This window comes from Rhamphochromis longiceps, linkage group LG1 (genome assembly GCF_057381845.1).
Source record: "Rhamphochromis longiceps isolate RC_006_pf linkage group LG1, R_longiceps_female_GT1.1, whole genome shotgun sequence".
Taxonomy (NCBI): domain Eukaryota; kingdom Metazoa; phylum Chordata; class Actinopteri; order Cichliformes; family Cichlidae; genus Rhamphochromis; species Rhamphochromis longiceps.
The window spans coordinates 23096621-23111724 of NC_140557.1; the positions used below are offsets into that span (position 1 = coordinate 23096621).

Genomic DNA, 15104 nt, shown 5'->3' on the forward strand with positions numbered 1-15104 from the left:
GAGACATTTGTTCATGCTATTTTATTTATGTTAGGATGCTTTGGTGTCCTTTACGTTTTTCGTGTTAACATCAATCACACTGCATTCACCTGATTTCATTTTTTGTCGTGATTTCTTTTGGCCTTGATAGCAGCCGAGTGAAAATTTGATCTCGTCATATCTCTACCTCGGACATATCTGAATGGAACTATGAATTAGGACTTTTCAAGCTTGAAATATCTTTAGGTATTTGAGTGAGCTCCCATTTCACAACACAATCAAAACATCATGCAGATTTACATAATGAGATTCCTAGTTGATTTGTTTTTAATTTAATTCATAGTACCAGGGGTTTCTATCTTTTTCATGACTGATGCAGCCCCTGGTGATTCATCTGGCACCCAACCCACTAACCTGAGCACTTCCACATTATAAGCAGCTTTTGTCCTTATGCAAGTGGGAGCAGCCGACTACACCAACTTCACCGCTTTATGTGGTTCCCCAGAGACCCTCCCACAGTCGTGACTGAAATATTAATGTTCTTCATCTCCTTTCCCCAATGTAATTAACCCATACTTGTTGGGTTCATGTCCTGCTTTCTCTCAATCTGGGACACATAGCAGAGGTATGCTCTACCGCTGTCCTTTACTGGGAAGCTCATCATATCTCACAGTCCTTTGTCTCTTTATGCATGTGCAGGTGCCTTTCTCAATCACAGCGAAATACGTTTTGTGAACTTTGTCATCAAAGTTTTTGATTACACGCCCTGTAACTGCGAATATGTTTTATGTCAGGGGTAAATATGTCGCTCGTCACTCATCTTCAGAAAAAAGTGACATCAGAAAACCAAGCTCAGGCCTGATTTGTGCGTGTATGTGTGTGTGTGACGTGTGTGTGTGTGCCTGTGTGTTTCCGTGTATGTGGCATGCATGCATGAGTGCGGATGTGTGTTCTCTCCTTCACCCCCCCAGCTCAAGTTTGACAGCGATGGAGTGTGTGTATGCTGCGAGCTACAGAAGCAAAGTTCAAGCTGCAACAGCCTGGGAGAGACGCTGAAGCTAAATCCACTGAGGGACTGCAATACGATACGTATACGTCTCAAGGTGTGTCTGTTTGTATATTGTGACTGGTATATTTTTTTTAACATAAAAACATTCTGTATGACTGAACTACACTTTACATTTGTCTGGTAGTTGTTTGGCAAAAACCGTCATGGCCAGCTTTAACGACTCAGTGATGTCACATTTTTAGAGACATTTGGGAGGCCAGACTGAGACACAAATCCAAACAGCTGCCTTTTTTAAAAATGCCCATCATTTATTCATTTACTTGCCTTCTTGTGTTTTTGCAATCCAGAGCTGGAAATTGAGGTCTGATTGAACTGTGTCAGGGAGAACTCAGTTTGGATCCATAAACCACCTCCTGGTGCTTGTTTGTCACCTGCAAATGTTGTTTTTCATGATCTTTCCTCTCTATTTTTAGTCATGCTACGTCATGGCTCATGTGACGTCAGTATCATTCAGTGGAGAGCAACACTTTGATCCAGACTGAAAAACTGTTGGATGAAATTTTGGTAGCGTTTTATAATATGGTCTGCATCTAAGAGTGTTTTCCCAATTAAATTAAATGGAATTTCAATGTACTTAATTTGAAAATTTGAAATTACAATGTAATTACATGGTAAGGACAAAAGCCAGACTTGGCTCCATCAGTATAAAGTCACATAGGCCTGCAAATTGTTATGGTATTTATTTTTTTCTCTGAGCTGGAAAGGGAGAATAGTCCTTATATAATTAATATTGGTAAAAGAAAGGGACATTTGAATAATAGAACATCGCCATGCACATCAGGATAATGAAAATGTAAAACTTAAACTTACTTGCATTATAATATATGTCAGTTTTCATGTAAAATAACCAGAAGGTATGCGCCGCTCGAAATTACTTACAAAATACTTAAAATTATTTACAGAACAATTTGTGTCTGCTAAAATACCCGAGGTTATGCAATACATAAAAATTACAGTACTTAAATGTACTTACAATATAATTGTTTCGTTGTTTCCTTTATTTTTGTTTTATTCTTCCTTTAACTTCATTCTAGTGAACCTACCTTTAAGTATTTGTAGATAACTAGAATTAACATACCCTGATATTCTTTTAATTACATCGGAGTGAGACCCTTAGATGCAGGTCATGCATATAAACTGTTACCAAAGTTTTGTACAGATATTAATAGTTCCAAGATTGGGAATGTTGCAGTTTTCAGTGAAACATCTCAACAACTTAGGTTAAATTGCTGAGCTTAATATTTTTAGGATGAATCTTCTTTTGTGTCTTTGACCGATGTTTTTGTTTGTGATCGAACAAACCTACAGATATGGTTCCATAGTTAGAATTGTAGCTGGTCAACATGTTGGTTTTAGAGCTACATCCTCTGAGAGTCACCAGACTAACCTCAGGTTTCAGATTTCTTTTCTTACTGTAGCATTTGCCGTCAGGGAACAATACAAAACAAAGCTGGGTTTCTTTCTCAGATTAATTGAGCAGAAAGCAGCAAAAGCATTTGTCTTTCCCCAATAGGCAGACCTCTTAGTATGCAGCAAGTATCTACTCTGGGCTGGCTCTAGTTTGCAAGAGTATGACCTCGGTAGATTATCTTGACTCGCAGCATAAGAGGGAATGATATATAATCTGTCCTACTGCGCCGTTATTGCATAACGACAATCATATCCATTCATTTTATATCCTTGATTGATTATAAAACATTGATAACCAAATAAAAGACTTCTCAGGATGAAGCATGCTTATGAAAAGAGGAAAGATCAACTACATTTGTCACTGTAATCATAACTCTTTGGAAGAGATGGAGAATTGGTGCTATAAACCTTTATTAAGTGCCAAAGAAGTCAGATGTATTGAGTTATGTCTGTGAGGAAGCTGTCACACACAAGTCTCCGGCTATTTCAGATGGCTGTTAGACGACTGCTGACTCTAATGAACTCATATAGTGCCTCGATCACTAAACGACACAGTGTCCTGAATTATAAAAGCAGGTGGACTGAGTAAAATTGGTTTCTCATTCGCTTATTAGTTGTTGTTACTCAGCAGTAGCGCTTTTCTTAAAAAAAAACAAGAAAATTAAACCAGCCACCGTTGCTGCCAATGTCTGTCATTCGCTCTGTGCTGGCACATTAATTTCCACTCCATTTTTCTTTTCATTACTCTGCCCGGGGCTATAAATCATCAGTGAGGGGGAGTACTGAGGTAATTTGCGATTTCCTGTAAAGGGGCGGATGTGTAACCTTATTCACTAACCTGATTGACCTGGGGCAAGGTATCTTTCAGAGGTTAAATATCTGCTGAGCAGCCATGCTACACCCTTTACGTGTTGGCGGCGTTATTAATTTTCTTTGCCGGGCAGGATTTATGGTGGCATCGTGAATGTTGTAGTCACAAGGGAAATCAAAGAAATGCATCTTCTCACATCTGTGTGGCAGATGCACTACCAAATTCGAAGTCACACAAAGCCATCGTAAATATTTCTTGATTCTTGCGCTGAGAAAAATCACTCAGTGCTGCAGTGCATGCAGTGGTTAGACACAGGTTTGTTTCCCTGTGCAGCTGTGCGCTACTGTAATCTCAGCTTTGTCTCAGGGTAGAGTCTTTACTATCAAAGCTGCACAGCAGGATACGTAGATGATCAACAGAGAACATCTGACAGTCAGCCAGCTCACAAAGAGTGTATCTATTACATGATGGTACTGAGTTGCACCTCTGCGCTCCCTGCAGGGGTACACAGTGGATTAATCTTTTTTAGAAAACAATGATGCTTTTAGCTAAGTGTTGCCAGCAATTTTTTTGTGAGTGTTGCATTCAGCAGTGTCATCAAAAAATCAACAGAGTGATTTTGTATTTATTGTATTTGCTGCTTATTTTCTCTGTCTGCCTTGGCACCTTCCACATGTAAAACTCAGAAGGATAACATCTGCCAACAGCAAGGCAAGGCCATATTCCCAGACATATTCTCTATTTGTATTCTTGGTAAATAATGGTTTTAGACTCACAGTGAAAGACTTGTCTTGCTGGTATCTTTTGTTACCCTCTATGCAAGGTTCTTTAGAGCACAAAGAACAGACATCTTTGCTTTGCTTTGCCTGTATGGACAGCATAATAAAATATCTGTAAAGTGCACCATCTTCCTGGTGTTTGGAGTTAGGGATAGGTACTGTATTCCCTTTCATACTGATGCCAAATGTGAGTTTGTGTACCATCAGTATGCCCTTGAATGATAGGGGGATGAGTTTTAAACTTGTGAGCGTGTGTCATCTTCATACAGGTTTCAGCCAGGAATCCATAAAAAATGATTTTCTTCTTTTGCAGTAACTCACACAATGGTAAAAACCAAAGTTTAGGAGTTCCTTATTGACTTATATGAGGCATATATTGTGATTTAAATATCACTGCAAACTTTCAGAAAATCCAATACAATGTGCAGTCATAGTTGGATCCAAAGCAAATTGTTTTTCTGTCACACAAAGACTGAATAGCACTGCAGGGTTTCCCAGTTTTTGCTGTTCTGCCTTTTTCATTCACATTTTTATGAGTGCAAACCCACTTTTTTGTATTCACCTTGCACCATCATCTAAAATTTCAGTTAATGGCTTCTCTGCAAATTCCACTTCAGAGCTTTATCGGCTGCCACATCAATCATTGACTTTCTAATTCAATTGGCATTCGTGTTAGAGTTGTCGCTGCAAAAGGGTTTCTAATCCAACCTGACTACCTGCTTCTCACTGAAAATACTCATGAAACTGCACGTGTATTCTGCTGAAGTGAGCCCTGACGACAAGCTGCTCGCCAGCTTTCGACATATTGTTTTTGCTCTGGAACTCATCCAGTAATGGGAAGGCATCATTGCCCTAGTGAACTACAACAACCGTTTTCTGATCCATCCATCAGTTTTAAAAGATAGGGTCTGAAGTCCTGCATTCAGGTCATGAAATCTGGATAAAAAGGAGTCAGGCTATGTCTTTAGACTAGCTACACTGATGCAATAACAATGTTTATCTCAGGAGTCCCAGTTAAGAAGCACTGATCCAGGGAAAAAAAAAGAAACTGGGAGCAATGACAAAGGTTACATCTTCGGGTCATGAATAAAACTCTTCTTTTCTAAATATTTAACACTTTATGGGGCCAGAACATCGGCTGCTTTCAGTCACTGGAGTTTAAACTGCTGTAGCTCTTCCTAAAGGAGGTCCAGGATTTTCTTTCAGATCCCATGAAGAGCTTTTGTAGCCTGCCAAAAAGAGGTCAGAAAGATTTTTTAACAGAAACTCAGAGCCGGTTGAATAAAAGCCAGGTGCACCTTTGAAACGGATGTATTTTGGTCAGCCACAGGGAGCAGCTAATTGAGGTGTATGTTTAGTTTGTGTCTGGACAAGATCTTCACGGTTCGAGGGATAACAATTGAGGATCAGTGATGTGAAAAACCAATTAAGCCCTCTGCCACAGAAAGTTTGTGGCCAGATTAGGCAGTAGGACTGTATTTGTTCCATTATTACAATTATAATAATTATTATTGTAAGAGATTGAATGTGCACAGGGGAAAAAAATGTTCTGATATCCTAGCTGAGCCTAGCTGTAGGGGCTTCAGAAATAAAGGACATTGGTCTTCTGATGTGCAATTTTTTATCTGATCCTCCCCCAAATATTTTTAGACATATTGCCTAGATAGAAAAAACAATGCAATTCAGTGTGCGAAATATTTGCCTTCACTTATCATTTCAGTAAGAGAAAATCCAAAAATCTACCCAGTAGAAGGGTTAGCACTATTGTGAAGTGTAAATGGGATAAAATATGCAAAAACAGTGGTATGTGAGCCATATTGTAAAAAACGGATGTTCTTCACTCTGTTAATAATGAAAGTAGTGTAGTTCTCAATGCACTCACAGAGCAATAATAGTCTTCTTTCACCAGTTCTGTTCTAATGGTCGGCTTGTGGTGATTATTCATGCTTAAAATGTCAGACAGGCTTGTGCTCCATCCAGACTTCCCTCCAACACAAAACATGTTTCAAAACTGTTATTTTCCAAGGGAAACATGTATTAGCTGCATTTTATAGTTGGCACTGCACAACCTAATTTTGGTTCCAACTGGCATCATTTCTGCTTTAAACTTCCAGCTCACACAGGCTTGATCTTTGGCAACTAGATGCTGGCTATTGAGTGTGTTTGAAAAACAGTGGCAGGGCTGGTAATTCTGAACACTGAAGATGCTAAAATGATTTATTTTATGACACAAACTTTAAAAGGAGTAGGCAAGTGACTATTGGTCTGTTCGAGTTGTCATCTTTTGTCATGCGCCATGGGTTGTTGAGCTGGGGTTGTGAGTTTTTTGGATGTTTTGAGTTTTCTGTAAGTTCTTGATTTGCCTCTTTGGATTTCGAGATGTAGTGTATGTTCTAGCTTTATATCTAGTTCTTTCAGTATAATATTTCTTTTGTTTCCTTTGCAACATTTAGTTATCATCTGTTGTGATCCCCTTCTGTCTCCCTAGTCATGCTCCCATGTGCATGTGCTCTATCTCTATTCCCTATACTGATGCCCTGTCAGTGTTAACACATTTTTATTCGCAAAGCAGTAACAAACTGTATAGCTGTTAAACTCGCCACACTTCCTCTAAACCTCCTTCAGTGTGGATGTTCTTATCATTTTGATCAAGGTTGTGGTTGGTCAAAACATATGTTTTTTCCTAATATATGATCTAGATGCATCAAATGTCCATCATATGAAGCAATCCAATCAACAATCTACAACATCAATGTTTTCCAAAGGAAGTTGCTGTCTTGCTTGTATTGGTGATCATCGGGCACATTTTACTGATGTACCATTGATAACAGGCCACTGAAGTGCATGCGCTAATCTATTCCAATATCAAGTCTCAGTGTGCATTTCATTTTGAAAACTTTTAAACAGGTTTCACAAGTGATTTAAAGCTATTGTACTTGGAAAAATGCAGATAGAGTCTATTTTAAATAACTTGGTATCGAGTTGCAATAAGGACAAATGGCTTAAATCGTCATATTTTTGTAGTTTTAAGGTTCATTATTATTATTATTATTATTATTATTATTGTTGTTGTTTCTAGCAGTGAGGAATTCAAGCCGTGCAAAATTGTATCGTCCCATTGGCAGATTTGTATTTATTTATTTACTTTTTAAAGTCTAAGATCAATTTGATTGTATAAAAGATTATTTGGCTTATATCCATTAGGACATTTTTATTTTTTTTTGCATTGCATGACTTGATAAACCTCAGCAGGTGAGGCGGCCGTCCTCTCTGTGGGCCTAACACCAGTTGAGGTTTCTAATGTCACTGATAATTATGCGCCTCGTGAATCCAGTGAATAATCTGTGAGACAGGCTGGAAAACCACTTTGTATGGTAACTGGGGAGCTTCCTGTGTCCACAGAAAGTCCACAGCGAGTTTTAGCTCCCATCTCATCTCTTCTTGTCTTTAAGGAGTTCATATATTTTAGTTGAACACATTTGTTGAATGCACCTGTTAGTTGTGCCGGCAGCAGGGCAGTTTAGTATCATTGTGATCGTGTGTCTGTGCACCTGCATTTGTCCACAGGGGTTGACTTGGAAAACACAACTCCAGTTGTTTTTCTCTGTGAATAAAGTTGAAATGTGAAGATTAAAGCTGCTGTTTCATGTCAAACAACTGCCACAGCTGCTGTTCCCTGCATAAAATTCCTTATGTAGATGAGTTGGTGAAGTCGTACTTAAGAATCGGTTTTAGCAACAAGGAAATGAATTCTCTTTTAGCACACAACATGGTGAGAAGTGTAAAGATGTTAAAGAGATGGTGCAAAAAGAGACAAACAAACTTGGAAGAGTTGGTTGGATTTATGCAAAATGATGTAGCTGGCAATGGACAGATACAAGGATACTGAGGGTTACATCCTCTTGCAGTGAACAGGAGGTATGTCGTATCACAAGCAGAAAATGAAAGCTGATCAAGTTGTTTCACTAACTCATCTACGCAAGGTATTTTGTACACGGTGGCTGTTTAAAACTTTAATCACCACTTTTAGATTTTTTTCTCAAAATTTTGACTTTATCCTAAAAATAATAAACAATCATAATAACAATAATGACCAAAAAAACCCTTCAATTCTTTTTATTTAACTTAATCTGCCCCTAATACTACCACACACCCACCCGTCTCTGCTTCCCCTTCCTCCTTTCCTTTTAACTGTCTTTTTTTTCATAATAGTAATCCCGGGAAGTGAATCCGTCTATCAGATTAACCCTTTGGACTTTTCTTTAAAGGATTCTATTCAAGCACATGAGTGGACAGATCATGCTTCAGACTTCTTTTGTTCACATATGAAAAAGTGTGTTTAGTTTATCTTATTTTGAATGAACATTACAAAGTGCTGTCATCCTTTGTCCTTTCAGTGCATTGTGTGTGCCAGACAGTTGCTATTCCCTGAGCTAATTCTTAAACAGATGTTGTTCCCATGCCTTCTGGAAATTAATTCATGCAGCACCCGTATTACAGCTTTATTTGTAAAGACATACCAAAAGCTGATATTACTGGAAAAACTGAGCCACTTAAATATGGGAAATATGATCGTAATAGCCAATACGGATGATTTTCTTCCACATTTGTCTAAAAGAATAGCACAAACAGCAGCATAATGGGACTGCAGTCATATGAACTATTTTCTCTGATTCAAGATGCTGGTCTAGTATTTCACCAGCATGCACTTTATTTTGCTGACAGACTCAATACTGGTTTGTACCCTTGCTGTTCACTGCATTGGCAGAGTGTGTGTGTGTGTGTGTGTGTGTGTGTGTGTGTGTGTGTGTGTGTGTGTGTGTGTGTGTGTGTGTGTGTCTACTGTAAGTTCATGCTTTACCCTGGATTTTAATGATCTTTAGAGTGTGTTTGCAACAATCCACAAAAATGCACGGGCATTCTGTTTCTCTCTAAAGGTACTTAACCTTTTAAAAGTATTTCAAATGCATTAACACTCTAGTTTATTAGTGTTTGTATAGTTGTCTTACAGAACCAGGCTTCTCTTTCTGCAGTGCCACCCTGCTATGTGCCTAAACTTATCCTATCATAGCTTCTTTACCTTTAGACCTCCTTTTGTTCTTATATTCTGTCCATATTAAGTAATTTGAGCTCTTGAAATGTTTTAAATTCTCAACCTTTACTGTTCATAATACCAGCTATCTTTCTTTCCCATTTCCTCCTCCTCACTTTACCTCCTACATGACTCTAATTCCTCTTATTTGTCACTCATATCCTTTTTGCTCTTATGTTTCTTGTTACTCTAACATCCTCCTCTTCTGCTCTCTCTTTCCTTTAGGAGCTGCTTTTCAGTGTATGTGCCCTTAACGTCATCTCCACCATTGTGTGTGCTCTAGCCACTGCAATGTGCTGTATGCAGATGGTCTCGACTGATGTGCTGCAGATGGTGAGTGTGATCGAAGTGCAGACGGCAACGGTAGCTGAATTAACTCTCTCTTCAGTGACCACCCTGCAGTTAAAAACATGCATTTTTTTCATGCTTTCATCAGGGCATGCGGCACATTGCTGCAGATTTGATCTGTTTAAGGATGGTAGGGACTGTTTTAATCAGAACTAACATGGTCAAAATCATCTGATTTGCACACCAAAAGCAGTTATTTCATTCCTTTAAACACATCAACTTTTTTTATATAGTGCTAAATCAGTACAGGAGGCACCTCAAAGGCGATTTATGGTGTAAGGTAAAGACCCTACCGAAAGATTAAAGGAGTCTCAATATTAAAACTGGTGCTTTCACCTGTATGTGACATTTTACCGTGAACTTTGCAAGGTTTCAAGAAATTAGAAGTGTTATTGCAAAAAAATATGATCATAAAAATTGACTTTATGCAAACATGATATTATTTATGGCAGCATGGTGGCACGGTGGTTAGCACTGTTGCCGCACAGCAAGAAGGTCCTGAGTTCAATTCCAACACCAGGCCGGGGTCTTTCTGTGTGGAGTTTGCATGTTCTCCCCGTGTTTGCGTGGGTTCCCTCCGGGTACTCCGGCTTCCTCCCACCGTCCAAAGACATGCAGCTTGTGGGGATAGGTTAATTGGATAATCCAAATTGTCACTAGGTGTGAATGTGCGAATGAATGTGAGTGCGAATGGTTGTCTGTCCCTGTGTGTTGGCCCTGCGACAGACTGGCGACCTGTCCAGGGTGTACCCTGCCTCTCGCCCTATGACAGCTGGGATAGGCTCCAGCGCCCCCCGCGACCCTGAAAAGGATAAGCGGAAGCGAATGGATGGATGGATATTATTTTACTTTGTTTTTTTAATCTATTTTATAAAATGTAACAAATAGCGAGACAAAGACACAAAATGTATTGATGAGTACCAATTAGCTCTCGTATTTATTCTGATTAAACAAGGGAAATTAATAACAAAGGACATGAATACATTTATTATAGGCTGTTTGAATTATACAGCACTTAAGAATGTAAATGGAGGAGGAAAATCATTCACAGTTTGAATTAATGCCTTAAATCAGAGCACACCCTGCTTCAGTGCTCAGCATAATATGTCTGATGAGCAGACATAGATCTTCCTCAGACTTCTTTGTATGGAGAAGTGTAGATATAAATGCATTTTGGTGCTAATGCCTTTTGTTGCTACAGTCTAATAACAAATCAATCATGAATCAGTCAGGAGAATTTTAACCTTATTGTTGGTTCAGCTGAATATAAGACATCATACATGCCGTGCAGGAGTTAGATAACTATATGACAGTAGGAAATTATACTGTTTGATAAGAGCAAACACTAAAGCAGGAAAGCCTCTGTAAATTAAAGCGGCTGCTGAACATCATGACTTCTAAGTATTGATTCACAGAGAAGCAAAGGACAAAAAAAGCACTGTCTTATCTCCACCAGTCGAGTTTCCAAGAATGGCCTCGTTTCCCATTTGCTACAAAGGGTGTCAACCTTTTGTTTAGCTCAGTAAATTTAGCCGAGTCAATAGCAGCGGCGGCAGCCTGGAGATTAGAAAAGCAGGTTGACTGTGACTGGAAAGTTGTCCCACTTAGAAAAGGCTGAGTAAAGAGCTTTCGAAAAGAAGCTGGCCCCATGCACGGCACTTGCATCAGTTAGACCGTGTTCAGAGATCTGAATACATGTTAGTGACATACTGTGTTGTAAGTCACCGCCACTGTTCAAGGATGGTTGTTCACAGTGGTCATAGATGGCTTCTTCGACCATCTGTCGTCTCTGTCCAAAATGTGAACACTGGAATCTATTCACATTTTGGACATAGATCAGTAGTCCTCTTAAGCGACAGCTCCTAGTAGGACTTAAATACCTGGGACTCTCCTCCATTTGGTCTTAGAACTGAAGAAGCTTCTCAGATGAGAGGTGAAACCTCTTCAAGGAACTTAAAGAAGTCCAGTTGCTTTTCTTTCCAAGCTTACTCTGACTGAGAACCTACAAAGACAACTTGATAATGCCTCTTTGTTTAAAATGTTGCTGCTTTCAGTTTATGCCACACAGAGCTCGAGCCCTGAACGCTGACTGTATGACCCCCCACGGAACAATCCTCCACCAAACACTGGACTTTGATGAGTTTATTCCTCCCATTCCCCCACCGCCATACTACCCCCCAGAGTACACCTGTACCCCCTCAATGGATGGACAGAGGTGAGAAGCAAAGCAGTTTTGATCATCATCCCATTTTTAACTATAGATACTTTCAAAGTTCACATATTAAAAATGCAGTCTACAGTATTCACAGCAGCTTACGTTTTCTTTGTAATTCATAATAAATACTACGTTATTAACCAAAAACTCAATGGTACTTAATCTGGGTTCATTTTTCTATGACACTTGACACTTAATGATCTAAAGCCACCACTTTACATCTTTGTGCAACTGTCAAAGAGTTACATAAAAATTGCAGTGTAATCCAAAAAAGCATAACTCGTTACATTAAGTGGAACACAAACTACAAGTTAATGGCACTCATTTTAGGCTACAGACAAATGAAGAATATAGCTGTAAATATTATTTATTTTGAAGCATTGGGCATCCTCCCAGAGGGCAGCAATTCAAATTGGGTATCAAGTAGCTGTATGTTCTCTTTAAAAAGACATTAGGGATTATTTCTGAGGTTTTATTTATATTATATAATCTATTCAATGAAAAGAATTGCTTACGGTCATTATTTTGCAGTCTAGTCCTTATGCCTAACCATTTGCAGAGGAATATTTTGTTTGTTTAGCCATTTAAAACTGACATATGAATCATTCAAGCATAAAAAGGCACCTAACTCAAGGGATGAACCAGTGTTGTGTCTGCACAAAACAGACAACTTAGCAAAGAACCAATTTTAATTTGTATCTTTAGGCATTTTATGCTAGCAGTCTGTTGCAAAAACACAGAATTTGTTCCCAATTCTTTCGATAGGAAACCTAGTATAACACAGTTTGACAGCAATCAAATACTAGTTTTGCACAAACGGCTTCACAGAGAGCTATTAGAGAGAAACTTTATTAATCTACTAGCTAAAAATCAACATATCTCAGCATGGTGTGGAGTGTATCCTTAAAAAATCTTTCTATAGCAGATGAACAGCATCTGAAAGTCATGTCCATAAGAAATGTCAAGAAGCCATTCTTAAGGAAGGGAAACGAGGAACAATCACTGAGCTGTACCAAATTACACAAAAAGTGGATTGAATACAGCAGGTCTTAAGTAGCGATGACTTCAAATGTATAATTTTTGGTTAAAATAAACATCAGTATTTATGGAGGAGGGCAGGAGAGAGATGCAGCAGTGAGTGTCTACAGCTATCTGTAAAACACAGCCAGTTGTATTGAGCAGTGTGTTGATGGAATTATGAACACAGCCCAGATCTCAACATTGTTGAAGTGTGGAATCTTCTTATGATCAAATGAAACAAAAGGCAGCCAAGATCCAAAAAAGAGCTTTGAATGTCCTTCAAGAAGCCCGGAGAACTATGCATGAACACAACCACAAGAGATTACTAGAAACCTTACTTAAGATAGTTCAGGCTGAGTTAAAGAACAAAGATGGCCATACCAAAAACTGACTTTGAAGCTCAGTGGAATTCCACAAACTTTGTCTTTGCTTCATACACCATATTTCACTTATGTTTTCACATTTTAATAAACCACGGCACTTATTTCCCATTTTCCTATAAAAATAAAAATAAATTAGATGTGGCTCAACATACATTTCTTCTAGCTTTCAGTTTTTCACAGTAGCACCAACACTCAAGAGTCATTATCTTAAATATTTTTTTAAAATCCTACACAGACTGTGCAGATCTGACTGTGAATCTAAGCGACACTGCACACCCATACATCATGGGAATTACAAGTTCATTGTAGTATAAATGCACACTTGAAACTAGAGAATAAGACCATAAACTCATCAGAAAAGTGTTCAGTGAGGCTGAAGATCAAGCGAGCTGAGGCAAATTTTTCCTGTACTCCTCTATAAAATCAAATGTTTTACAACCAAAGGATTTCCCCCTGCTGGTAAATAAAAAGAAAAACAGATTTGAGGCATTTCGACGTTGACTTTACATTTCAGGAAGGACCAGCTTTTATATACAGACTATGGGATTGTTCTGTATACTCTTGTGCCCCTTCATAAGCACCTATAATAACAAGTTTCACTTATTATTATAGGTGTGAGGTTTTTGGATGTGGAAAGGACACACATCAAAGCGATGCTGCTTAGTTTAGTAGACGCTAAAAGCATAATAACTAATGCATTTTCTTACTGGTATCTGTTTCTAGGTTAAAGACCATTTTCACATTAATATTTAACCTCTACTTCTGTAAATCTCACCAGGATTTCCTATGAGAAAGTAAATATACAGGTGCACGAAGCAGTGTTTGCATGGAAAAGGCAAACCCATCATATTAAGCAGCAACGGCAACATCTCTTCACACGTGTTATTATCAACCACATTGAGCTCAGAGCATTTCTCTCCATTACGAAGCTGTGACCGCGGTACTCAGCTGCAATGGAAGATCATTTGACCCCCTCCCTCACCACCATCTCCATTTTCTAAGCCTTTGCAGAGAGAGCGGTGCTGTTGTGGCCATTTGGCAGGAAGCCTCATCTGTTTGTCAGTTATCCCATAAATATATACAAGGCAACGGAAGCATTTATAGCATCCATGCTCAGGGCCAGGGATGTGTCATGACATCATTATGCATTGAATGACTGGTGGAAATACTCAGGTTGTATTTCATGCTCTGCCACTTTAGAGGAGAATGGGGTTGTAATTAAAAGATATGACAGCACGCATGGCTGCTCATTCTTAATTGGTACCATATGAAACATAGTGCTGCACGCCGAATAATACAGCGCCGATATATATTGTTAGGACTGGAGTGTAGGAGACAAGAGGATCGCTTTCATCCATTCTTTCTTAAGGCTTTTATAGACAATACCATATGTTTGACTTGGATATTCACGCTGGCGGTGACAGTTTCTTAAACACAACACTGTGCGACTGTCTCAGAGCACTCTCTCTTTGTATTCCAAGTATCCAAGAATAGTTTTGTTGTTTATTTAATCATTCCTCGGCACATGTTTTCTGGTTGTCTTCCATTCGTTTGTCCATTTCAAGATCTCATGAACACCTTCCGGGAATTTCAGTTACACTTTGCTGGTCAAAGCTCATTGCCATTTCTTCTTCTTCTTCTTCTTTCGACCGCTCACTTTAGGGGTTGCCACACCAGATCATCGGCCTCCATTTCACCCTGTTCCTACCATCCTCCTCTGTCACGCCAACGGTCTGCATGTCCTCTTTCGCTACATCCACTGCGATGTCCAAAAACACATTGTCTCAAGTATTCATACTCTAATTGTGACAACATTTCACAGGAGTTTTCATTAGAATAAAAGTTTTAAATGATGAGCTGTTATATATCCAAAAGGTCAGAGGTCATAGTCTCTGTGACATCCTCTATAAACTCTTTTCTGCCCAGAGCAGTGGGATATTGTGTGGACATATTTCACAGCTGGTCAGTGTTCACATGCATACTGTATATTACCCTAAG

The 15104-nt window shown here is 38.9% G+C and overlaps 1 protein-coding gene across 2 annotated transcripts in view; it reads left to right on the forward strand.

The window, feature by feature from the left end:
- Nucleotides 1-15104, forward strand: part of entrep2 (endosomal transmembrane epsin interactor 2) — a 113247-nt gene that overhangs the window by 93576 nt on the left and 4567 nt on the right. Inside the window, exons 4-6 of one of the 2 annotated variants that reach the window (XM_085402695.1) lie at nt 918-1082; nt 9366-9473; nt 11543-11703. In XM_085402695.1, the coding sequence (XP_085258821.1) occupies nt 918-1082; nt 9366-9473; nt 11543-11703 (434 nt within the window). The remainder of the gene's footprint in view (nt 1-917; nt 1083-9365; nt 9474-11542; nt 11704-15104) is intronic. The other variant, XM_085402696.1, reaches the window with a different exon arrangement.